Below are 24,833 nucleotides of genomic sequence, written 5' to 3' on the forward strand. Positions count from 1 at the left end.
TAAGGGAATATCACATAATGAATTAAAATTAAAATTTCAAATTCCAAATGAAGTTTTTCTAATTATAAAACAAATGGTAACTTTAATAGAATCAAAATTAAGCTCGATAAAATTGGGAGGAACCATCAAATTGTGGCGAAGTGCTTGAGTAACTTTTTTTTGGATAAATTCTAAATATGGATTTTTTTTTTGTATAAATGCTAAAAGAACTTTTTTTTTTTTTCCTCTTTCTGCTTTCCATTTTCTACAGTCGGTTTGTTTGACTTTTTCTTTTGGCCGCGGGGTTTGTTTGACTTTGAGTGGTCGATAATCCGTTGCCTATTTCCAGAGGCGGCGCAAAATCTGCGTAACGCTCACGCGCTTCCCATGCGAGTACGACTACAATGCCTACCCGCCAGTCTTACGAGAGAGGGGACCAATTACCAAACCGATCACAAACACAACCATTGCCGAACAACGAAAAGACCAAACCTTTTTCTCACAATTTCTCCTAAATCCTTGTGTTACTGTTGTCTTCACTCTTCCCCATCACTACAAATTTGGATTGAATCAAGCTTCTCACACTTACAAGGTCCCCATTTGTTTTTTTCAACGTTCACATTTCACACACACACACACACACAGAGTTCTTGTTGCTCTTTGTCTCTTGCTTTCATATTCAGTTCAACTACTAGCGCTCTTCCACTTCCATTTCCACTTCCTCACCTAACCCAATTTTTATAATTATTTTTAATCACTATCTACCTTTCCTCTTAGCTTTTAAGCTTCTGGGTCAATTATTTTTGTTTAATAATCCAGTTTTCTTTCATCATGTGTTTGCTGTACTCATTTAATGTGAAATTGCTTCTTAGGTGGTCTAGTCTAGCCGTCTAGATACATTTAACTTCATTTTGGTTCCAAAAATGAATTTTTTTAACTGGGTTTCTATTTTAGTTAATACTTAATAGCTTCAAAGTTCGACCTTAAATCCATTTATTTATTTATTTATTTGTTGCAATCATTTTTTTATTGCTACTTACCGTAGGAGGACAAAGTAACCAAATAGGCCAAGGAGAACAGTTGGGAGGTGGGTTGTGGAATTTTGGATTAATGGCTGGTCTAACAGAGGACCCAGTTCTTGGAATTAACGATATAAAGGAGCAGAAAGAGGAAGAAAGTGACAAAACCAAGCATTTAGACAGGGTGGTAAAAACAGAAGAGGGTGGTCAAAGTGAGAGAGATATGGCTCCGGCCACCGGCAGCTCAATTCACCGGTCGGGTTCTCGGCCTCAGTTGGACCTTAGCAAAGCTGCTATTCAAGGAAACTTTGAAGAGAGGGATCCCACTATTCTTTTGCCTAATCAGTCTGATGACATATCTCATTTGGCTTTGGACATTGGAGGTATAACTGAAAATTCACTTGTTTTAGGACAATTCTTGAAATTTTTGGGTCGTAATCCTTCAGTCGTGTTGGTCATCTTTTGGTAATTCAGTTATAGTTTTCATTGCATGGGATTGTGTTTTCTGTTTATCTTTTTAGCTTAAATGTTTTTTCTTAAGGAAACAGAAGTTTGAGTTGGTGTAGAGAAGGGGTAAGTATGCGTGGCATGCGTTTTCCAATGAGAATTACTTTGTTGTGATCAATGTTTCTGTAATTGCGGGTTTTTTTAGTTTGATTCGAACTTGGTAAGATTCTAATCATATCTAGACCATAGTGCCTGATTGTGAGAGATCACATGCAAAATTATGCTCATCCATTCACCCCTCTTTCTTGGATTTTTTTAATCATTTCTCAATTCAGCATTTATCTTCTTAGTTAAGGACAGTCATGCTGTCACTGTTCTCTCTGTCTCTCTCTTCACATATCTCATTGAATGCTCTTATTTGAATGTTTCCCATTGTAATAAGTTTAACAAACTGTTTTAGCCTGTTTACATAGATCTGCATTTTTTATTTTTTTATGGTTTACTTGCAGGATCTCTCATCAAGTTAGTGTATTTTTCTAGACGTGAAGGCCAATCAATTGATGATAAAAGGAAGAAAACTGTGAAGGAGAGATTGGGACTTTCCAATGGAAATAGGAGAAGCTACCCCATTCTTGGTGGGAGGCTTCATTTTGTGAAGTTTGAGACAAACAAGATTAATGAGTGCTTAGACTTCATCTACTCTAAGCAGCTTCACCGTGGCGGTACTTGCTATCCTTTGCCCTTGTTTAATAATTTTCTTCAATAGCTAAACGTATTAGATTTCTTGAAATTGTATGGTATTTATGTTCGATACCAGTTTATGTAACTATGTTAAGTTTCCGGCAAAGGTATATACTTCTTTTTAACTTGTGGATAGGGATGGATGCTCGTATTTGGAATCCTGATGCCCCAACCAATGAAAATGCCGTAATTAAGGTAATATATGTGTTTATCAAACTTTTTTTTTATTTCATATTTCCATTAGACTTGTGTACATTTAGGAATTATGCTAATATTAATGAGCTGATTTTTGCGAGAAGGCCACAGGTGGTGGGGCATACAAGTTTGCAGACCTCTTGAAGGAAAAGCTTGGGGTTGGTCTTGACAAAGAAGACGAAATGGATTGTCTAGTGGCTGGAGCAAATTTTTTACTCAAGGTGGATGTTTGATATGAGATACCATTTTTCTTTCTTATGTTTCAATTTGTTTGCACCTTTTGCTGTATTCTTTTTGCAAAATTATATGAACTGCTAGTAAATTTAATAGGAGATGTAGGTTTGCATGTTTGCCCCTTATTTTCCAATAAGAACCTTAAAAACTTCCAATTTTATGCTCCTGGGTGTTGACTTAGCCTATTATTGTTGGAAATTGGAACTGAGTTGGTGTAGGTACTGGCGAGTTCCGACGTTACCATGAAAAGAAACTTTAATTTTTGGCGTTCATTTTTGCTTCATTTGTGATATTAGAAGTTATTTCTTATTTGATAAATATGACATCTAGTGTTTATTTAATGTTCTGTTATGCTTATCTATCCTCCTTATATATGGGAGTTTTTTCGTTTTAAGTGTTGAAGTTATCAGAGTCTGAAATGAAGTTTTTTAAAAACATTTTTGTGGATCTATTTTCGGAGCTTATCTCTACCAACTTATTTGTAGGTGTGGATGCACACACAAGCAACAATATGCTTGCCCCTCACTGAGACTTCTTTTTCAATATAATTTTTTTTTTTTTTTCCATCCAACCATTAGGCATTATGATGAGATTGTTCATTCAGGACTCACTGAGATCTCATTAAGTACTTCTAACTAATTATCTTTTAGTGCATTCTTTGCATTCTTTCCTCCATGATTATTGTACTTCGCAGAAAGGTAATTAGATGATCTACCATGATTCTAGTAGGCAATTCGCCATGAAGCTTTCACACACATGGAGGGCCAGAAAGAGTTTGTGCAGATTGATCATAATGAGTTATTTCCGTATCTTCTTGTTAATATTGGGTCCGGTGTTAGTATGATTAAGGTAAGTCTTTTTTATGTTTTTCATTTTGCTAATTGTAGAGACTTATTTGGTTATTATTTATCAAGTAACCTGAGCTGGTATAGGTTGATGGAGATGGAAAATTTCAGCGGGTAAGTGGGACAAATGTTGGTGGTGGTACTTATTGGGGCTTGGGAAGGCTGCTAACAAAGTGCAAAAGGTTATTCTGTTCTTGTAATTAATATTTCTGTGTTTTTTATTTCCTCATCTCCTTCTAGAATTTTTTCCCAGGTCTTTGACTAATTCATTCCCATGTCAGTTTTGATGAGTTGTTAGAGCTGAGTCAACGGGGAGATAATAGCACTATAGACATGCTTGTTGGGGACATTTATGGCGGTATGGATTACTCAAAGGTATGCATTAGTTTGCTCTTCTTGCTGTAATTTCTGGGGTTTGTAACTTGTATACGCTGTTGAGAACACTTTGAAGCTGTAAATTAGTCCAGACATTTATTTCATTTTAATATATTATCCTGAATTATTCAACTTTCCTTAATCTATTAGTGACTAAGCATCCCCTAATCATAAAACATATCATAGATCGGTCTGTCTGCATCAACCATCGCTTCTAGTTTTGGGAAGGCTATTTCAGAAAACAAGGAGCTTGAGAACTACAGACCTGAAGATATATCCTTATCTCTCTTACGAATGATTTCTTACAATATTGGCCAGGTGTGTTTTGCATTTACAAGATTATGTTGTGAAAATGCAATGTATGATGCAGTACCTTATTCAAATATGTGGCAATTTCTTATATTTACTTCTTATATCCTTCCTGCAGTCGTGTGGTAACTTCTGATCTGATAACCAATTAAATATATGCAATAGATGTGTTGATTTTGGTAGATCTGATTGGACTGTTCTGCCGTGCAGATAGCTTATTTAAATGCACTACGATTTGGTCTCAAGCGAATATTTTTTGGAGGGTTTTTTATAAGGGGTCATGCTTATACTATGGACACTATCTCCTTTGCAGTTCAGTTCTGGTACATGTTACAATATCAAGATTTAGACGTGTATTCCTTTTCTAGTTTGTCTTTAACGAAACTAAGGATGAGATCAGTTCTCTTACTCATGAATATGCTTTGCCTTTCTCCCATTATTTTTCTTGGTCAATTTCATCTTGTGCATAATATTTTAACTATTTTATCTTGATATTTTTGAAATATCATATTGATTTTTCAGGTCAAAAGGAGAAGCACAAGCAATGTTCTTGAGACATGAAGGGTTTCTGGGAGCTTTAGGTGCATTTATGAGCTATGAAAAGCATGGTCTTGATGACTTGATGGTTCACCAGTTAGTTGAAAGGTTCCCAATGGGTGCACCATATACAGGAGGAAAGATTCATGGTCCACCACTTGGGGATTTGAATGAGAAGGTAAGTGTAGTGAAATTTGGAAAGACCTGACCTCAAGCTGCTGACCCCTGATGTTAACAGATCTGGGTTCGGTGTTTTACTCTTTTTTAATTTGGGGAAACCATGAATCCTGCTTAATGGCATATATCAGCCAAAAAAAAAAAGCCTTAATGTCATATGGGTTGTGTATGAGTGTCAACCCATTTACCATCCTAATGTACCACAGTTTTTTTTTTTTTTTTAGTGAAATAAATTAAAGTTGTACAAGTTATTCCATTACAATGATTCTCTAGAATCGCATCTTTTTATGTTATTCTAAACCAGTAAACCACAACATGTCAGGCATCTTTCAAGATTAGATTATTGGAGCAACTGTACAGGCATATATTCTGTCTAAAGGCCAACTTGGCTCAAAAGCAAAAGCAAAAAGGTTGGAATCCATAGATGAATGACCATAAGAGGTGCTAGAGTTTGGACAATGCAATTGTAAAGTTTACAAAACAGAGATTTACAGGTTGAGCAATCAACTGCAGTTGCCATTGTGACTGACTGATCTTCAGTATGTACAAGCGGTTGTGTCTGACTATTCTTCACCATGAATGCTCCTGTATATCATTCTATGCGAGTTTTGGTGTGACTAAGTTAATCCATTTAGGGCCATTATGGAGTTTATAGATATGTTACTCCTCTCTTTAGGACTAGTGAGCCTCTTTTGAGCTTCTATTCTTCCTAGATTTGAGATATATTTTGAACTTTCTGTCTAAATTTCTCAAGAAAGAAAATCTTTTAGATTGTTTTGGTATCCGTGCTGAACTGAAAACAGTTGTCTTAACACATCAAACATTAGGTCTTTTCCTTCACTTGGGGGGGCGGGGGGGGGGGGAGATTTTGTAGTTTTGGGTTTTCGCTTGTTGTTAACCACGTTCATGTCTTCTTGTTCATCCTACTTGTATCATTTCCTTTATTAAGAAAATATGTGTTTCTACTTTCTTATAATATATATAATATATGTGCATGTATGTACACTGTTAACTTTCTGCTTTGTACAGGAAGTCTAGTCTTTGCATGAATACTATATTGCCTTTTAATGTATTTCTAAGAAATTTTACAGTTTATGGGGATTGGAAACCTTGAATGCAGATTTCATGGATGGAGAAGTTTGTTCGGAGGGGGACTGAGATTACTGCTCCGGTACCAATGGCTCCACCTGGAACTACTGGACTTGGAGGCTTTGAAGTTCCATTATCCAAAGGAGCTACTCTACGTTCTGATGCAAGTGCTTTAAACATTGGGGTCCTTCATCTGGTACCCACTTTGGAAGTCTTTCCATTATTGGCAGACCTAAAAACGTAAGTTTACTTACAGTTGGTGTTGCTCACCACTCTACTAAGATAATATTCTTGTGGCTGGGGCATGACTTGGTAACTATACCTCTCTTATAAAGAGGAGGTCCCAAGTTCGAGTAAACCTTTGACGTTGTCATGGGGAACATCTTGTACTGTGATCTTATTCATTTGTCTCTTTGTTTATAATTTCTCATGTCAATCACTTGTCCTAGTCGATTGTTACTTTTAATTGTATAATTTTTATCTTAATTTGTATTTTCGTAGTCTCCTTTCTCTAATTGATTTTGATTTTACTTGAAACTAAAATAATTGAGTGGTTACTCTTGGATGGCCCTAGTTCTACATGACCTCTTTGTTTGTGCACTTTTACTGGCATAATTTTCACACTGAAGAAAAAAAAAAAAAAAACTCGAAACCTAGAATTAATTTGAGATAGTGACATTTAGCTGTTAACATATTGAGGAATATATTTAGGAATAAGTAGTAAGACAATGTACGAAGAAGCAGGCTGTTATTTGTTATGCTTTCACTTCATGCCCATTACACTGACTCTTACATTATTTTTCTGACATATATTGACTTATGTGGCTACAGGTATGAGCCTAACACTATTGATCTCTCAGATCACAGCGAATTAGAGTGAGTACATGCTTTAATATGCTGTTTGTCTGGGAATCCTTAGAATTCATCTGTACGAAATTAGTTGTTATAATGGATAATCTGCAATTATGATTTCCAAAAATATGGATTTTTTGTCTCTTAAGGCTAATTTTGGTTGTCTATTGTGTTGTAGGTATTGGTTCACTGTGCTGTCAGAGCATCTACCAGACCTCGTTGATAAGGTAAACATTAGCATGAGCACCTGTCATAGAACTATATTCTCTTTCCCCCAAATTTTTATGGGCAACCAGATGTCCATAAATCATAGTTAGATTTGAAAAATGTTTAAAATTCACTTTCAGCAGTCGCTGATTTGAAAGTCAAGGTCCTTCATGTCTTTCATGTCTTTGGCTTAGTTATGATTTCCACTTTGTTGGTAGTTCATTAACTATATTCGATATGTTTCATTATCGATTTATGATTTTGAGAGGTTGGTGTGAAATATGGCAGGCAGTGGCAAGTGAAGGTGGAACAGATGATGCTAAAAGAAGGGGTGATGCTTTTGCTCGTGCTTTTTCTGCGCACTTGGCACGGTAACTGTGCTCTCTGTGAAATTATATCTTATATTGGTTGCATGTTTTATTTGTAAAGGAAAAATGTAGTTTGAGTTGGGATCTGGAAAGTTTGAGATTCAGAAAATTTGGCAACCCATTATCATGAATGTGGCATACGTCATGTTTCTTTTCTACAGATGAGAAATGTTATGAAAATATTTAGTGGAGGACATTGACTTTCACAGTTAGAATCATTTTCCATACTTAAAATAAAACATATCTACACATCAAAAGATAATCTCGATGGTTAGGATCGTTGTAATTCATTAAATTAGAGGTTTCTGATGCATGACTCCCATTCATAGCCGGTTGTCTTATTTGGTCAGTTATAAGGCTTGAAACTCCCTCTTCTGTGTGTTATACATGTGCACATGTATCTGTAGTTTCCTGAAATGCAAGTTTTTAAAGTTATCATGAGTTCCTTCTGAAATCAGTATTGTTGCAATTATATGTTCTTAGAGATCAATGAAATTTCATATGTATACTTGTTCCATTTAACAACTTCCAACTGGCTGTTTAGGTTGATGGAGGAACCTGCTGCATATGGAAAGTTAGGGTTAGCCAATCTTTTGGAACTGAGAGAAGAATGCTTGAGGGAGTTCCAATTTGTTGATGCCTATAGAAGTATAAAACAAAGGTAATTATTTAGTGAAGCTGCTAAGATGACTTCAATCTGAATCTAGCTTATTCCTGACGAGCTTAGCTCCCTCTTTCATGAATGTAACAGGGAGAATGAAGCATCACTTGCTGTTTTACCTGATCTTCTGATGGAGCTTGATAGTATGAGTGAGGTACTCTTTCCGTAGTTCATTGAATAGAGTGGAAATTATCACATACATAATTATGATATCACTTATTATTTTGTCTGCTTCATATTTCATTTCATTCTTGCAAACTTTATCTTAAAGTATGAAACCTGAAAGGCTGTTCTATGTTGGCAAAACTATGATAAATATGGATTGTGGTGGATGGCTAGCTGAATTTTTGACAGTCAATTTGGAAAACACATTCATTTAGTTCCTTCCAGTACAGTTAAGCCACTCCATCTGGCACTTTTTGAACCATTGTTCTGATCATTTGAGGCCCTTTTAATTTGCAGGAAACAAGACTGCTTACCCTTATTGAAGGTGTTCTTGCTGCAAACATTTTTGACTGGGGATCCCGTGCCTGTGTAGACCTCTATCACAAAGGAACTATTATTGAAATTTACAGAATGAGTCGCAACAAGATGCAAAGACCTTGGCGGGTAAGTGGAATCCAAAACAAATTCCCGTTTCCTTTCAATTGTTTGAATTAATTAGTAAGTGACTACTCTTGTGTATAAGAGCTGTTTGTGTTTATTTAGGTGGATGATTTTGATGTCTTTAAAGAGAGAATGCTAGGATCTGGAGACAAGAGACCTCGCCCACATAGAAGAGCTTTGCTCTTTGTAGATAACTCAGGTGCTGACATTGTTCTAGGAATGCTTCCCCTAGCACGGGAACTTCTCCGACGTGGAACAGAAGTAAGTTTGCTTACTTAATGCTTACGTACCTGTTAATCACCTTGTTGGAGGACTAGTCCACCTCCCATTGTCTTAGATATCTTTTTTTGGTTTGTAATATTTTTAATTAGATTATGTATTAGAAACTTTGTAATGATATTGTTTTTGCAGGTTGTTTTGGTTGCCAACTCCCTTCCAGCTCTAAATGATGTAACTGCTATGGAGCTTCCTGACATTGTTGCTGAAGCTGCCAAGGTTGGTCTCCATGCATGAACACTCTGTTTTCCATTTCCATCTTGAATTTTGGTGCCAACTTAAGTAAAAGCTTCCTGAGTTTCCTTAATATCATTTATTCAAGTTTTATTTACCTTCTTTCTCTCCCTTTTCCTCATCCAACTGTTTCCTATTGTGAACATGCCATGTATGTTGGGGAAAAAAGTGTGGATTAGTCGCATTTTCCTTCTTAGATTGGTTGATACCATTAATTGTGAAATTTATGCAGACATACGTAACACAATTAAGTCATAGAACTCTCTTCTTTTTTTTTTTTTCCTATATATAAAAAAGGACAAGAAACTGATTCTTGTAGTCAACAGCATTGTGACATTCTTCGCAGAGCTGCTGAAGCGGGAGGCTTGCTTGTGGATGCAATGGTTAGCACCCTAGATGGTTCTAAACAAAATTCAACTTCGGTTCCATTGATGGTTGTTGAGAATGGTTGTGGCAGTCCTTGCATAGACTTGAGGCAGGTTAGCTCTGAGCTAGCTGCTGCTGCAAAAGAGGCTGATTTGGTATGATGCTTGTTCCAGTTACTAATTATAAAAAAGAAAAGAGAGCTCTTAAGATAATTATATTTGACTTAATAGTGTGCACTATCCATGCAGATTATCTTGGAAGGGATGGGCAGAGCTCTACATACCAACTTCAATGCTAGGTTTAAATGTGATGCTTTGAAGGTGAGATTCTATGGTTGTCTTACTTTGGAATGTGAGACTAGTTTTTCTTGATCACCATTCAGAATTTTCCGAGCTCACATGGTTTGATGATTCCATATCATGGTTTTTTATTATTGTTTAATTCAAATTATTTAAATAGGTGTCCTATGAAAATTGCCCTCCAAAACACTGAACCAAGTTAACTTTGCTCCACCCTGCATAGATGCTGAGAACTGATAAGCTGCTTTGGGAGCAAAATAGTAGTAGGATTTAACGTTCCCTTTTGCACTCTAATAACTAGAACAACTTGTTTTGCAGCTTGCAATGGTGAAGAATCAAAGGTTGGCTGAAAAATTGATTCGAGGAAACATATATGACTGTGTTTGCAGATACGAACCAGTAAGTTAAAAGTTCCGGTTCGTAACGAACTGTAGGGTCTGATGGTAAGCTGTGGGTGGATTCCCTTCTCTGGAGAGGACACTTCATACAAAAATGATAAAGATTATGACTGTATGCAGATCTTCTAGGACCCCCCCTATATTGGGAGGGGTACTGGTTTTGTTTTATTTTGTTTATATTTAGATTCGAGTAATATGCTTCGGTCCAAAAAAAAAAACAAACAAACAAACTTTTGAAGTAATATGTTATAGTTCATGTAGACAAGTGTGGAACTCGCTGGGAGATAAATCTCATTCAGTTCTTGGACGTACTGGATTCTACTTAATAAGGCTCTTGCTTTCTTGGTTCGAACCCAATATGAAGATGAATGTGCTCTGTTACTTACATTGCACAATGGAAGCAAAGAAAACCATTTCATTTCATACAATACAAAGCAATCTAGTCCAAGGCATGATATTTGCTCCATACAATACAAAGCAATCTAGTCCAAGGCATGATATTTGCTCCATACAATTCAAAGCAATCTTAGTCCAAGGCATGATATTTGCTCGATACAATACAAAGCAATCTAGTCCAACTGTCCAAGGCATGATATTTGCTCCATCTTTTGTTTGACTAAACATCCGCCTGCAAAATCATGATTATGAGTCATTCGTTATATTCATGACCATTGGCAAGGATGTGGCTTTTTGCTTCTATTAACCCAATAAAATAAGAATAAATTAGCGTAGAATATATGACTAGCATCTTACTTAACCTTTAGTACATCTATTATTAAAATGTAACATAATATTTGTAACCTATAAGTCACTTAGCTTATTTAATTTAGTTTTAGTTCGTTTTTTTTAGTTTTGTTTGTTTTGAATTTTCTTAAATTAAATTCTTTTAGTTTCTTTGGTATATAAAATTTATATTTGTCCAAAATGTAGTGAAAATATGTTTATAGTTACAGTTTCATTTTGCAATTTCAGTTTGAGTGAGGCTATGCAGACCACCCTCAGCTGCTAAGCTGACTACCCTAACATATTTTGTCCAACTTTTTTTTTATTTTACCCTTTATTACAAAAACATGATGAAATTACCCAGATCCATTCGGTGGTTATCTACTGAAACATCCACCAATGTTCGGCAGATAACTGTCGAATACTTTTTTCATTTCAATTTGATGGTTATCCACCGAATAATCCACCAATATTCAGCAGATAATTGTCGAATAACTATAAATATTTCGATAGATAACTGTTGAATGATCTGACGAACAAAATTAAAAATTTTTGTTTTAAGGGTAAAATTGAAATTTTGAAATAGGGTGGTCAACTCAGCAGTTTAGGGTGGTCGAAATAGTACTAGCCTTTTAGTTTGGCATTTGCTAAAGTTGTTTTGCATGGGTTGAGCTTGTGTTAGTTTTAATTTTAATTTTAAGTGGGTTGGACTTGTGTTAGTTTTTTATTTTGAGTAGGTTGAGTTTGTATTAATTTCAGGTTTTTATTGAGTCTTTTAAAAGGTTATCTACAAGTTAAATTTATATGTTATAATAATTTTAGTTAAATTTTTAGCCCGTGGGTACTTAGAAATTAAGACATTCAAAAAATAAAGGGCTCACCAATACGGCAATACCAAAACTTAAACAAGAAAAATTATATAAAAAAGAAGTATAGAAGAACGTCAAACGAATAAAATCGTTCCCAAAAGTCAATCAAACAATCAATGTCACCATGACAAGTATTAAAAAGAGAAATTGTCAACTTAGACTGCCAAGTGCCAACCAAAACCTCATGCAATGATATTAACAATTAATGGCAGGAAATTATTTTCTTACCCATTCGTGGTTGGTGAATGTATTTTATTTACGGACAACATAATATATTAAATATTTAATAAAAAACATACCATTTATATATCATTGAATATGTAAATTTCTTAAATCAAATTTTGAATTACCTATTTTGTGTCGGATAATCCAATGATAAAAAATTCAGGTCGATTAGAAATTAATTAAATAAAATATTTAAAAATGGCACTAAAAATAGAATATTTTATTATATAAAAATTTATTTGAGTAACGGAACCGCTTCACGCCAAGAGAGAGTTAAAACTAGAATTAATTATACTTACACTTTCTGAGGTTTATCGTCTTTTTACATATATTTTCTGGGATTTTAATAATTACACATACACTTCTGAAGTTTTAAAATTATTACATATAACCTCCTACAAGAGACAAAAATAAATAAATAAATAAAAAACATTTGATTGAGGTTGAATCTTACACCTTGAGTAATTTTATTAGGATATTTAATTTCTTAGTATAATTTTTTGCATAATTTTTTGTCTCACTATAGGAGGTTATATGTAACAGTTTTAAAATCTCAGAAAGTGTATGTATAATTATTAAAACTTTAAGAAATATACGTGAAAAAAAATAAACTTCATAAATTGCAAGTGTAATTAACTCGTTAAATCTACTAGCGTTGAACTTGAACTCACTCACTCTCTCACTCTCTCACGTGTATTAAACCTGGAAGCCACAAAGCATCTTTAGATACGGACGCTTCTACCACCACTTCAGTCACATTGCGAAGAGAAAAGGCACTTCTTCAGTCTTTCTTCACTTACAAATTTTCTTAGCCTCTTTTTCTCAGAATCCACGAAACTTTTAACTCTCTCTCTCTCTCTGACGACCCATCACAGTTCACAAGCATCAACCTTTTGAACTCAGGCTACTCGGATCACAGACTCAGCACTGATGTGAATCCAGGTAATTTTATTGTCTTATTTCCTTTTTTTTTTTTTTCTGATAAGTGGAATGTTATTGATTTGTATTTATATTTTTGTTTTCAGTTTTCTTCTTCTTTCTGCCTTTAAGTTTTGGCATATTGTTTATGGTTCTACCTGATTTTACCGAATGGCAATGTAAAATGACAAAGCTTTCTTCTTTTCTTTTTTTCTTCCTTTCATTTTTTTCTTCATCAGCTTTGACGTTGTTGTGAAAAAAGAGTGGACTTGCTGCGACATTTTTGACAATGGATAGCCCAAAGACCCCAGAAACCCTAGAAGATCAAAACCCAGGTGGTAAAACCCTAGAAGAGGCTTCTGGGTTTTTGGAGTGGAGTGAAAACGGTACCGGGTTGGAATCTTTTTCCAACATTTCGGAGGATGATGGCAAAAGAGTTGATATTACTGATAATGATGTTGGACTCGGCACTGTGGAAGTGGCAACTCATGTGGTGGAAGCTGAGAAAAGAATTCTAGATGGTATTAAAGGAGAAGATTTGGGATTGGGTATGGATGCTATGTCTGGTGTCCAAAGGAGTTGCTTGAATGGTGTTGGGGGTGGGGAGGCTTGTTTGGTCATTGGTGAGGTTGGTGGGGAAGATGAGACTCATATGGGCTTCAAACAATCGCAATCAGAAAAGGAAAATGGCGTTCAAAAGGGTTCAGTGGAGTCACAATCATATGGGCACTTCGAGGGTTTGGGTGGCTATGACAGTGAAGATGATGGAGTTGAGGAGATGGTTGAACATGATGGAGTTGAGGAGATGGTTGAAGATGATGGAGTTGAGAAGATGGTTGAAGATGATGGAAAGAATGAAGACAAAACATTGGGATCAAATGGAATTGACTCAGCTATGATTGATACAGCTAGCAAGAAGATAGAAGTTTCTGGTGATGGTATATCGCTGTTTGTGGATTTTAGTGGCCCTACAACAGGATTTATTGAAGATGATCTTGATGTGGCAAGTTGTCCTGGGTTTGCAAGCAAGGAAAACGTAGAAGAATTTGGAGATGATGAACAGGAGAAGGGTATTGATTATCGAGATTATGATTTTTTTGTGGGTGATATAGTATGGGTGAAAACCAAATCTCAGACATGGTGGCCAGGAAAAATTTATGACCCTGTAGATGCATCAAAGTATGGTGTGAGTAGTGACCGAGGGGGCTGTTTGCTGGTTGGTTATTTTGGGATGATTCATGTTGCTTGGTGCCATCCGTACCAACTAAAGCCTTTTCATGAGTACTTTGAGCAGATGGCCGGGCAAAGCAAAGCTAGAATATTCCTTGGAGCTGTAGAGAAGGCTCTCGAAGAGTTTGGTGGGAATGTAAAATTGAATATGACTTGTATGTGTGTTTTGAAAGAAAGTCAATCATCAGTTGGTGATGCAGCATCTGAGGAAGGAGTTCCAGTGCCTGAGCGGAAATCTGGTGAACTTGGTGAATTTTCAGTTACTCATTTTGATTCTGCCGAGTTTCTTGCACATCTCAAAAATCTTGCACAGGTTGTTTCCATGGGTGGCATGCTTGATTTTACTGTCACACGGAGTCGATTATCAGCCTTCTACCGCTCCATAGGGCACAGCCAGCTGCCAATGCATCTACTTCGGGAAACAAATGATGCTGAAGACAGTGCTGATTACTGGTCAATGGCTAAAAGCAAAGTTGGCATTCAGGTTGGATATGGAGATACTGAGATAGCTAAAGAGCATTTGCAAAGCATGCCATTAACTACCTTGCAGGAGCAATCAGACGATAAAGTTTTATATCAAGAGAATGAAGGGTTAGCCAAGGTTTTTGGTGGGGACAATGCTGCTGATAAAGGTTTCATCGCAAGTTCAAAATTCAGGAAGAGAAAGATGAAGAGGGATTCTGAAGTTGACGATGGCAACCATCATGTTCAGAGTCTTAAGACCGGCCTCTTGATAACTCCAGCAACAAAAGAGAGCAATGCTTCCAGTGCAGAAAATGGTGATGATGAGAATGAGGGAATGACTGAAAAAGGCATTGAGTCAAGAGAACGGAAGAAGAGCAGGTACTTGTCTTACCCATACATAAACTGGGAGCAGAAAGGATTGTCTGCTGAAACAGACGACCACAAAGTTTTGAAAGCTACACATGAAGGAGTGGCTGCAAATATTGGTGCTGGCCAATCTAGTGGGCCACCTTCTAATTTTAAATGTAGTGGTGAGAAGTTCTGGAAAAAATGGTATAGAAGGTTTACAGGTGTGAGTAATAAATCTGGTAATTCAAAGTTAGAAAATGCTTCCTCTGCTGACTTGCTTTCTGAAATCTGCTCTACAGCTGTCAACTGCCTATATCCAAACGAAAATAAAACATTTGATTCAGTTGGCTGGTTTTTTTCTAGATTCAGGGTTTCAGTATTTCATGACGAATCTATTTGTGAAATCTATGGTAGCAATGTGGCTGATCTGGATGAGGATAAAGATGCTGAACCCCGCCTGTTGGAATATAGTGGTCAGAAGGAGACTAAATCTGTGCCAAAGAAGAGAAATAAAAAGGTAAATTTGAAGCATTCAATGGGTGAAGATACTGCCAACATGCCAAATTTAATTCAAAGCACTGCAACTGCTGGACAGGTTGTCAATGGACCTGATACATGTCTGAAAACACACAAGAAAAGAGGACGACCAAATTTGGGAAGATCGAAGACCAAGTCCCTTTCTGGGCTGTCAGATGTGAATATAAGCATTTCCACTGATAGCTTTTTGGTACAAGATCCCTTGAATATAGGCCCTCTCCAGCCTTGTGGTAAACCTAAGCGAAAGTATAGAAAGAAGGAGGAACGAGCAGGTCCAATGTGTCTGCAGACTAAACAAACAACTGGCATACCAGATTTGAATTGGAGCAATGCTCCACCTAATCTTCTCGGTGATGACCAACAGGTTATTGGCCATGCTACTTCTGAAGGTAAAGTTGGGCTAGAAAATAGATTGGGGAATGAAACTGCTTCAGAGCATTCAAAATTTGGTATCACTACTGGCTTAGTAGATGTGAATGTAAACAATGGGAAACCTGGTACATTGGTTGTTGATCTGCGTGTTCCTAATCCAGCTTTGGCATGCCTGGAATCTAAACAGGTTACCGGCCTGCTCTCTGTTGAAGGTAGGCCTGCACCGAAAAAGAGAAAGAGAAAGGAGAAAGCAGAGTCAAAGCATCCAGCTGATGGCATCCCGGATTTGAATGGAAATAGTGCTGAATTCAACTCAGTTGGAAAGGAATTTCAGGAGTTCAATGGCCTTACACCTCCAATTAAACCTGAGCGGAAGAAGAGGAGGAGAAAAGGAGAAGCTATACAGATAAATTACGGTAAAATGCAGGCTACTGAAAAGGGTCTAGGCACTGCTCTTCTCTTGACCTTTGCCCCAGGAGTTCCAATGCCTTCAAAAGATGATTTAATTTCAACATTTTGTCGGTTCGGACCCTTGAAGGAATCGGATACACAGTTGTTAAAAGATCCTTGTAGCGCACATGTTGTATTCATGGAAAGTGCTGATGCTGGAGAAGCATTTCGGAGTCTAGAGAAGGACAACCCTTTTGGTGCAAACCTTGTTAATTACAGGCTCTTTCATCTTCCATCTCTGCCAAGGGTTTTAGCAGCACCAGGCTGGTCCTCTCCCACAAGTGTACCCTCTCCCTCTGCCCAGAGATTGTTGACTCCTATAAAAGCACCTGGCAAGGCGCCTCGCCTTGACTTCATAAGGCAGAATCTTCAGATGATGACTTCAATGCTGGAAAAGTCAGGCGACAATCTTTCTCCAGAGATGAGGGCCAAACTGGAGTGTGAAATTAAAGGCCTCCTGAAGAAGGTGAGCTCCATGGGTGGTTCTTCCTCTTCTTAGTTAGAACGGTAGGTTATGGAATCTTTATATAGGTTGTTTGTAAATTTAGCGACTCCATGGGAAGGCTCTGTTGGTGGTGTTGATGTTAAAGTTGGAACCTCCGTAATTTATTACAATGACTAGCTGCATTGGAAGGAACCTTATGTATCTTATTAATTTGGTTTCGCTTTATTTACCTCTCTCTCTCTCTCTCTCTCCAGAGTCCAGTATGAACCCAGTTCTTCTATTTTTCCACAATGTGAATGAAGCTCGGTTTAAACAGGTAGCGTTGTGTTTTTATTGTTCTTTATAACAAAAAAGGTAGGAATGTAGGATGTTTTGGACCTTTGGTTTCCCTTTTGAGACCATTATTTTCTATTTTTGGCCAAGTTGAAGTGTTGTTTTTCAATGCCAGGTGTTTCAATGATCAGTTACTATGAAAAGTTTCCATGATGTTCACATAACATTTTTTCTTTGGTTCGAGATGTTCACAACTTCACATAACATGCGCACACGTAACTCATCTCAATGCCCTCTATTGTCTTTGTTTGATACTTGGGCGACTGTTCTTTATATGACTAGCTACCCTATTCCTATGTTGACCAAGAAATCTTTCTTTCTCTGCCCATCTGGAGAATAACATTCATTTGTTTATGACGTACAAAGTAGCAATTGTATATGCATTTTTTTTTTCTATACAACAAAGAACAATTGTTTTGATACCATGAAGAAAATTGGAACTTCACGCATATAATCAATTAACAATAGAAAAAGAGGTCCAAGACCTTTATAAATACTTAGCCAATACTATATTTTTCTAATATGGGAGACATTCTCACAATTGACATGTATTAATAATTTCTCTAGATGTAAATGCATATGTAACTGCATAATAACTAATTCAATGTCGTTATGCAAAATAAGGGTTTTAACGTTCAATAATTGGCCTCTTTTTCTGCATGTGGAGATTAGATATGGCAATGGGGCGAGACTAGACTTACCATTACCATCCTTGTCCTGCCAGTAAATGAGAACCACATCGGTATGCGGAGTCTTAATACTTTATACTTAAAAAAAAATCTTTATTAAAAAATTTTATTATATTTTATTCACCTGAATTTTGAGTTTCATCTCACTTTACTACCTAAAAAAAATTGTGTCAATTTATCATATGAATTCAACATTTGTTGCAATGTACCACCTCTCACCTCTGACTCATTTTATCTAAAATTTTGTTAAAAATAAAAGTGTTTTGGTCTCTTCAAATCAGTTTTTTTATTGTGTCAAAGCTAATAAAGTGTCAAAAATCTTTTTTTTTTTTTTTTTTTTTCTAATAATAGGAACTTGAAAAAAACCAAAACTCTTATTTTTAACAAAAGTTTAGAAGAGTTTTAACAAAAGTTTAGACAAAATTAGCTTAGAGGTGGTACATTGCAACAAATTTATAATTTAGGTGGTAAATTAACACAATTTTTTTTAGATAGTGAAGTAAGATTGAGCTCGGGTAAAATGAAAAAAAGCCTTATTAGAATGATACAAAACCAACATAAATACATAATGTACTTAATAAATACACTAGCAATCATATTATAGTATAACATAAACCATAAAAATAACACTATTAAATGTAAAAGACAAACAAAAGTTGAAATTGAAAACTAACTATAAAAATATATATGTATAAATGTATAATATATTTATTTATATTTATAAAATTAAACGGGGTGGAGAGTGGTATCCCTGTTCCTAAACCATTAGGGGTGGGGCTATGCGGGAATCGGATTTGTGAGAGAATGCCATCCCTACCGGAGGGTATAGTGGTTGTAGTAGGCTAAGGATGTTCCATAAACAACATAGTTATGGCTCATTCAGTATGAAGACGAAACTTAGTTGCTCATGCCAAGGAATTAGCAATTAAACTTTGCTTTGTCTATTTCTGGGTCTGTGATTTTGTTGATTTTTGTTAATCATATTTCAAGCAAGCATTGTTTCAATGATGAGTTACTATGACAAGTTTCCATGATGTTCACATAACATGCACATATGCAAGTCATCTCAATGCCTCTATCTCTTGTTTGATACTTGGCGACTCATTTTTATATGACTTGCTACCCTATTTAACAAGGAAATGCAACCCCCACCAACTCAAAAAATATAGCGGATCAGCTATCAAACAACCAAGCTTTTGGTGAACATGGATATATTGCCAATACTCTTTCTGTGAATGTGGGAATATAGAGGTCATACAAGTCTTTTGGTGTTTGAGCTTATTTTAATTCTTTTGAAGACAATCCAAATTTTGCAGCATCAATTGGAAAATTTAATTCAAACCAAGCTTTGCAGAAAAATGTCCACACATTATTATTTCTTCATATCTATTTTGACAATGGCTACTGGTAATCCATCCTCAATACAAAATTCATCTTCTGAAAGTTGCAAAGAACTTCCTGAGATTTGAACAGAAACAACATTGTAAATCATTTCAGCAACACAACATCACATAACCAACAACATCAAACAACTCCGTAATGTTACTCCATAACAGCAACTCCTCCAGCAGCCTTTATTTTCTCAATTATTTCATTTGCTTCCTCTTTGGTAACCCCTTGTTTCAGCACACAAGGAACCTTCTCAACAAGATCTTTAGCCTCCTTCAATCCCAAACTGGTAAAAGCCCTGACTTCCTTGATCACCTTGATTTTCGCAGCTGCTTCAAACTTCTCCAACTTCACATCAAATGCTGTTTTCTCCACCTTCTTCTCCTCAGCCTTTGACCCACCAGTTGGCCCTCCCTGTGAACCCAAGTCCAAACCTTCCATTGATATGGGCTGCAGCTTGGGATGCCTTAGCCTCTCCATGAGAGTAGGGCCAATTTGGCAGCGTTCTTCAGGGGGCAGTGCTGCAATTCGTTCAGCAAGCTGAATGATTTTATCTGAAGGTGGAGGTCTAGGGCCATATGGGTAATAGAATGCTGGATATTTGTACTTTTTTGGCTTGGCCTTGGGATCCCTGGGAACAAAATCAGGTTGGAAGGCACGAAACTGCAGAGGACCAGTTATTTCACGTAGAGTGGGACAAGCACGAAAAGATCTAGCAAGTGCAATGAGCTTCATGGTTTTTTGGGTCAGTGAAAAAAATGCCTCATAGAATGGAGAAAGCTGAAAAAAGCTGTTATCTGCATCAACCAAGTAGCTGCAACATTGGGTGTAACTAAAAGAGGGCTTCCTTTGTATTTAGAACAATTTGAATTGCATGGGCAATGTTGAGACTTGAGAACTCCCTTGTCTGGAGGGGAAAGAAAATTTCAATTAGCAAAGGAAATACCATTGCTTTTCATTGATACCAAACCACACACATGTTTCATTATACATTTGTTGTATTCAATCCTTGTACACACTGGTTTAGTCTACGCCTTAAGACTCATTCTATATGTTCAATATACAGATTTAACAAAAAGAAAGCAACAAGAAACAAGAAAAATGATAGAGAACTCAAATGGGCATTTACACAAACATGTAGTGTGACAAACTGAAATCAATGGCAATGACTCATATAAAACGAACAAATTTCCCAGAAAAGAAAATTGAAATGCCATCCACATATAAGCCAATATTAAGATACCCCATTAGCTGAGCATCCTCATTGTAAGCGTTTTTACACTCAAACTGATCTCTTCTAACTACAAACCGTAAATTTTGGGTTTTCATAAAACTCAAAACCCCCTCAAGAAAACCCCAAAGCATACAAAAGATTTAACAGAAACCATATGAAAGAAACTCACCACCGCAGCTTTATAAATGTGAGCCGCCAACTCCAAGACAGTGAACTGAGGCAAAGAGACCAAAACGGCGAGAGATGAGTATCGATGCGTGCACCGTGAACGTATATAATATTCGGGTCGGGTCACGATTTGGCTCAAAATGATATCTTATGAAATGGATTTGCCTGTTTAGCCCAGTGTTTGTAGGCTAAAAGACATAATGGTCCACCCAGTGGCCCAACGTTCTCTCCCAACCCAATTACGCAAACCCAACAGTGCACAGGTAAGGCAAGCACGATAACATGCCAATTGAAATTTTTATTATTATTATTTTTAATTTATTTGCCATATACGAAAATGTGGTTACAGATAGAGGAGATTTCTTATTTTATTTTTATTTTTAAAATTTTTGGTGGCTAAAGTATAGAAGGAGACTAGGAGTTGACTTATCCAAAACAATAAGTATGTCATATTTTCATGGTAAATGGCAGCAGTACGTTATAATCTTCAAGGAAAAAAAAAACATACAAATCTAATTCAGTATTGATATTGCTCTCGAATTAATTGACTAAACTCAACAGATGACCAGATTAGAATAATTGCTTAATGATACAAATGCCGCCTTTATGTACCAGACTTATATATAGATGTGGTATTAACTTTATTTAAACTTTACATATTCATAATTTGTATGGAGTCGCATAACTACAACAAAGTAATTAATACGCTTTGTCCATATAAAACCAGTCCATGATTAGAGTGTTAGGAAATAAAAACTTACAGTTTTTAGGAGATAAAATGATAATTTTTAGATTAATTGGAATGATTGGAAGAGATAACTAGTTATCTGATCAATTTATGGGGTATAAACTTACATTACTTCGGTCAGAACACTTATTTAAACAGAGTTATTTTCTTTCTAATTAGTTTTATTAATTTTTCATTGAGTCACTAGCCTCGCACCCAGATCATATATATATATGCTGTCAATGATACTAGCTTTTCCTGAGTTCCTAACTGAGAGAGAGAGAGAAAGAGAGAGAGATATCTTTTTTTCTTCTCCTTCCATATGTACCAACAATCAGAGCCTCGATCAGGGTTTACAATGGAGTCACATGGCTATAGTTAGTTTTGCTAGTTTTGCTAGTTTTGCTTTCACTGAAAACTCGGCTTTGCTCTCCTTTAATTTTTGCCTCTAAGCATTCCCAAGTCCCAACCACGAAGACAGTTTAAAACCACTTTATCATAATAACTTAATCACTCGATCTCCTTCCAACATGCAGACAACGCAGCACATAAAGTTCAGAACTTCAGACTAATAAAGTACTAAACAAAACATTTTATTTACACTAAAAAAGAGTACTACTATATCCTCCTCGGTATTACCACCAAATCTTGGACCTTTGAATTAATGTCTTGCACTTGCAGCCAAACAGTAGTACAACAAATTAGAAGAAAGAAAAAGACCCACTAAAGAAACAAAAATACAAACCACCCAATCATATTGCACCAAAGGCAGTACTCATTTTTGGACTCTCCAGGTTCCCATTCACACTCTGTCCTTGTTAAGTCAATAAAGTTGAAAGCAAGATCGACCACCTTAGTTCTTACATGGAAACACAAAGAAATTAAAACCCTTTCCACCAAAAAAGGCATACATGCATATACTTATATAAAACTAGCTAGTAGTACTAGAACTAGTAGTAGTAGTAGTTGATGAATAACCTACTCTACTTAATGCATGCAGATGATCGATAATATATTAATTGAAGTCACTAATTAAATTTTAGACTAGTGGATTTGTTGTGGAGGGACCATAATTGTTCATCATGCCGGAACTCCAAGAGCCTAGACCATTGAGGTACCCTTGGTCTTGCCACTCAAGGGACAAGTGCTTAGTGTTGGGCTTCACATCCATGCCATGATTAATTTGATGATCCTCATGATTTGCTTCATATGGTAACATCAATCTCTGGCAAGTGTCCATGAAATTACTCCCATTATTATTCCCATGATCAAGGGACATCCCAAATGGAGAGCAAAGACCATGAAAGCTTGGTTCCATTCCATGACTCATATTTCCAAGCCCACCCACCATGCCCAAATCAGCACCACCACTCCCCATAAAATCATAATTCCTAGAATTCCCCACTATAGCCTCCAATTTACTCTCCATAAAATCAATGGGCCTTGGGTTCTCAAGCATCCCATTGTTGTACCGGCTATCCATGAAGCTAGGGTTTCCGGTGCCTTGACCCCCAAGCAACCCATTAAACTGCGAAAATTGCATCTGATCCGGAAATGAAAGGTGGAGATCGGTGGGGTTGTGATGATGAGAAGACGATCCGGGATGGTTTTGATTAACAATCGACGGATTGTTAGCATGATCATTTGGTTTTTTGGAGGCAGATGATGAAACTTTCTTGTTCTTTCGACACCCGCCACCCACAGGGATGTTCCTCAGGGTGCCGCCTTTGGTCCAGTACCTTCTACAAGTCTTGCAAAAGTAGCGAGGCTGAGAGAGGCTGTAGTTGTTGTAGTAGCAAAACTTGGTGTGTGTGGAGTCACACCTAGGGCACTTGAGGGCTTGGTCGTGTTGGGGCCTCAGCCTCCTCTCTATCAAGGGCCTTGAACATGTTAACATGTCACCAGATAATGGTGAGGAAGAATCCATTGGAGACTCCTCGTGAATCGTTCCCTGCTGACATATATAGAAAAGAATAATTTTAGGACGAGACATTCTTTGTCGTTTCAGATATAGATTATCAATCGATCAAATAATGCTAGGAGAGGGACTTGACATTTTGGAATTGATTAATGCAGCTTAGGACACACATATCCCGAGACGTGCTTCATTACATTCCATATTTAGAAAAAGTTGGAACTTACTGGAAGTCTGGAACTCTATTTTCATCAAATTATTGTTGAATTTAAGCAAATTTGTCATGGGAAAAACAAGGAAGTCTATGTAGCTAAATACCCTTCTTCTGTTCATGAATGTGGTTGTCATTCATCATCACTAGCAAGCTAGCTAATGGAATTTTCAATGACATTGCTAATTAGTGTTATCTCCTTAATTAAGATATACTTAATAGCCGTGACTGTTTATATTAGGGGTTGCTCACGGGGGATTTCAGTATATATAGTTCTTTGCATTAAGGTGAGAATTCATGACTAAAAAGCATTGATTGGTCACATATATAAAAATGGAGCTAGCTAGCTGATCACACTTAGCTAAGAGCATTATAATTAAATGAAACAAAAATGGAGCATTTAGTGGTCATGATATATCGATGATGATGGAACATATATATATATATATATATAGTGATCGATCAACATTTAAGTAGTCTTCAAAATTAAGCACAACTTACCTGTAGCCAGTCAGGTGAATCCATGCAAACTTGCAGAGAACTATGACCCATCAAAGAAACTATTAATCAAACCCAGATGAGCGAGCGAGTAATTAGCTAGACAAAACACAATTGAACAACTTTAAACAAGCTTTTTCTTCATACACTCTTCATTTCCTTAGCTCTCAGTTTCACTAAGTAAACCGGTGAGAGAGAGAGAGAGAGAGTAAGAGAGTACTTAAGAGAACCAGAGTGTTAAGAAACTGAGGGAAGTGAGAATGTGGTTTCTAATTGTGGGGGGTTGGGTTGGTGTGGAACTATATAACAAGGAAGAAAAAGGCAGTGTGTTGAGTAGCAGCAGCTAGCTACTCTATGCAGAGGGTAACGGTGTAAACACCGTCGGTGGCAACATTAATGGGCCCCCACTATGTCTGCACTCGGCCCAACACTGGCCCCACGCCTTACCTCACCTTGACTAAAACAACAGACGGCCCTGATGCCATCACAGTTGTTGGAATTGGACAAGATGGGCCGTCGATGGTGATAGCTACTGCACACGTCAGAGATCACGGCGTGGTCGTCACACCAAATGGAGAGAGTGAGTGAGTGAGTGAGTGAGTGAGTATGTGGGTGTGACATGACAAGGGCTGAGAGGCCCTGAGAGCCTAGTGAGAATATTTGGGTCCTCGATAAAGAAGTATACCGAAAGAGCACTCCACTTGCGGGCCCAAACGACGTGGGACCCATTCGCTCTCCTCCTACAAGCAAAGGATAGATTCTCTCTCCCACCCCCCATGTCACGTGACACCCCCGCCCTCCCTAGCTCATTGGCATTTGCCACGGTTTTTTTGAATTTCTAGTTACTAGTAAAGATTGCTCCCGGCAATTCCA

At 36.9% G+C, this 24,833-nt stretch overlaps 4 protein-coding genes across 7 annotated transcripts; 2 read left to right on the forward strand and 2 right to left on the reverse strand.

Annotated features, from left to right (window-relative positions):
* Nucleotides 1-443: 443 nt before the first annotated feature.
* On the forward strand, nucleotides 444-10,577 carry PANK2 (pantothenate kinase 2). Of its 3 annotated transcripts, XM_086256530.1 has the most exons (23): nucleotides 444-571; nucleotides 1,025-1,381; nucleotides 1,955-2,167; nucleotides 2,323-2,381; nucleotides 2,486-2,602; nucleotides 3,345-3,464; nucleotides 3,548-3,642; nucleotides 3,742-3,835; nucleotides 4,022-4,153; nucleotides 4,355-4,467; nucleotides 4,667-4,859; nucleotides 5,979-6,187; nucleotides 6,779-6,823; nucleotides 6,978-7,026; nucleotides 7,295-7,377; nucleotides 7,919-8,035; nucleotides 8,126-8,189; nucleotides 8,498-8,644; nucleotides 8,744-8,902; nucleotides 9,053-9,136; nucleotides 9,478-9,672; nucleotides 9,766-9,837; nucleotides 10,135-10,577. In XM_086256530.1, the coding sequence occupies exons 2-23, from the start codon at nucleotides 1,090-1,092 to the stop codon at nucleotides 10,222-10,224; spliced, it is 2,742 nt and encodes a 913-aa protein (XP_086112656.1). In that variant the 5' UTR covers nucleotides 444-571; nucleotides 1,025-1,089; the 3' UTR covers nucleotides 10,225-10,577. The 3 variants fall into 3 exon arrangements, with proteins under 3 accessions (XP_086112656.1, XP_086112658.1, XP_086112657.1); XM_086256531.1 differs by lacking the exon at nucleotides 444-571 and having other exon boundaries at nucleotides 584-1,381; XM_086256532.1 differs by lacking the exons at nucleotides 9,766-9,837; nucleotides 10,135-10,577 and having other exon boundaries at nucleotides 455-570; nucleotides 1,021-1,381; nucleotides 9,498-9,632.
* Nucleotides 10,578-12,772: 2,195 nt separating this feature from the next.
* On the forward strand, nucleotides 12,773-17,025 carry LOC147274774 (Serine/Threonine-kinase ATM). The gene is made up of 2 exons (XM_086255854.1): nucleotides 12,773-12,973; nucleotides 13,189-17,025. Exon 2 carries the CDS (start codon nucleotides 13,239-13,241, stop codon nucleotides 16,848-16,850), a length of 3,612 nt encoding a protein of 1,203 aa, XP_086111980.1. The 5' UTR covers nucleotides 12,773-12,973; nucleotides 13,189-13,238; the 3' UTR covers nucleotides 16,851-17,025.
* Nucleotides 17,026-19,165: 2,140 nt separating this feature from the next.
* On the reverse strand, nucleotides 19,166-20,746 carry LOC147274775 (Ribosomal protein L12/ ATP-dependent Clp protease adaptor protein ClpS family protein). Its single transcript, XM_086227790.1, has 2 exons — nucleotides 20,611-20,746; nucleotides 19,166-20,114 (listed from the first exon to the last, which is right to left on the reverse strand). The coding sequence occupies exon 2, from the start codon at nucleotides 19,940-19,942 to the stop codon at nucleotides 19,361-19,363; it is 582 nt and encodes a 193-aa protein (XP_086083916.1). The 5' UTR covers nucleotides 19,943-20,114; nucleotides 20,611-20,746; the 3' UTR covers nucleotides 19,166-19,360.
* A 1,231-nt stretch (nucleotides 20,747-21,977) lies between these two features.
* HCA2 (Dof-type zinc finger DNA-binding family protein) lies at nucleotides 21,978-24,207 on the reverse strand. 2 transcript variants are annotated; one of them, XM_086257623.1, is made up of 2 exons: nucleotides 23,964-24,207; nucleotides 21,978-23,287 (listed from the first exon to the last, which is right to left on the reverse strand). In XM_086257623.1, the coding sequence occupies exons 1-2, from the start codon at nucleotides 24,012-24,014 to the stop codon at nucleotides 22,376-22,378; spliced, it is 963 nt and encodes a 320-aa protein (XP_086113749.1). In that variant the 5' UTR covers nucleotides 24,015-24,207; the 3' UTR covers nucleotides 21,978-22,375. The 2 variants fall into 2 exon arrangements, with proteins under 2 accessions (XP_086113749.1, XP_086113748.1); XM_086257622.1 differs by having other exon boundaries at nucleotides 21,978-23,290.
* Nucleotides 24,208-24,833: the final 626 nt, after the last annotated feature.

Source organism: Dryas octopetala, chromosome 9, assembly GCF_963921425.1.
Source record: "Dryas octopetala chromosome 9, drDryOcto1.1, whole genome shotgun sequence".
NCBI classification, from domain to species: Eukaryota; Viridiplantae; Streptophyta; class Magnoliopsida; order Rosales; family Rosaceae; genus Dryas; species Dryas octopetala.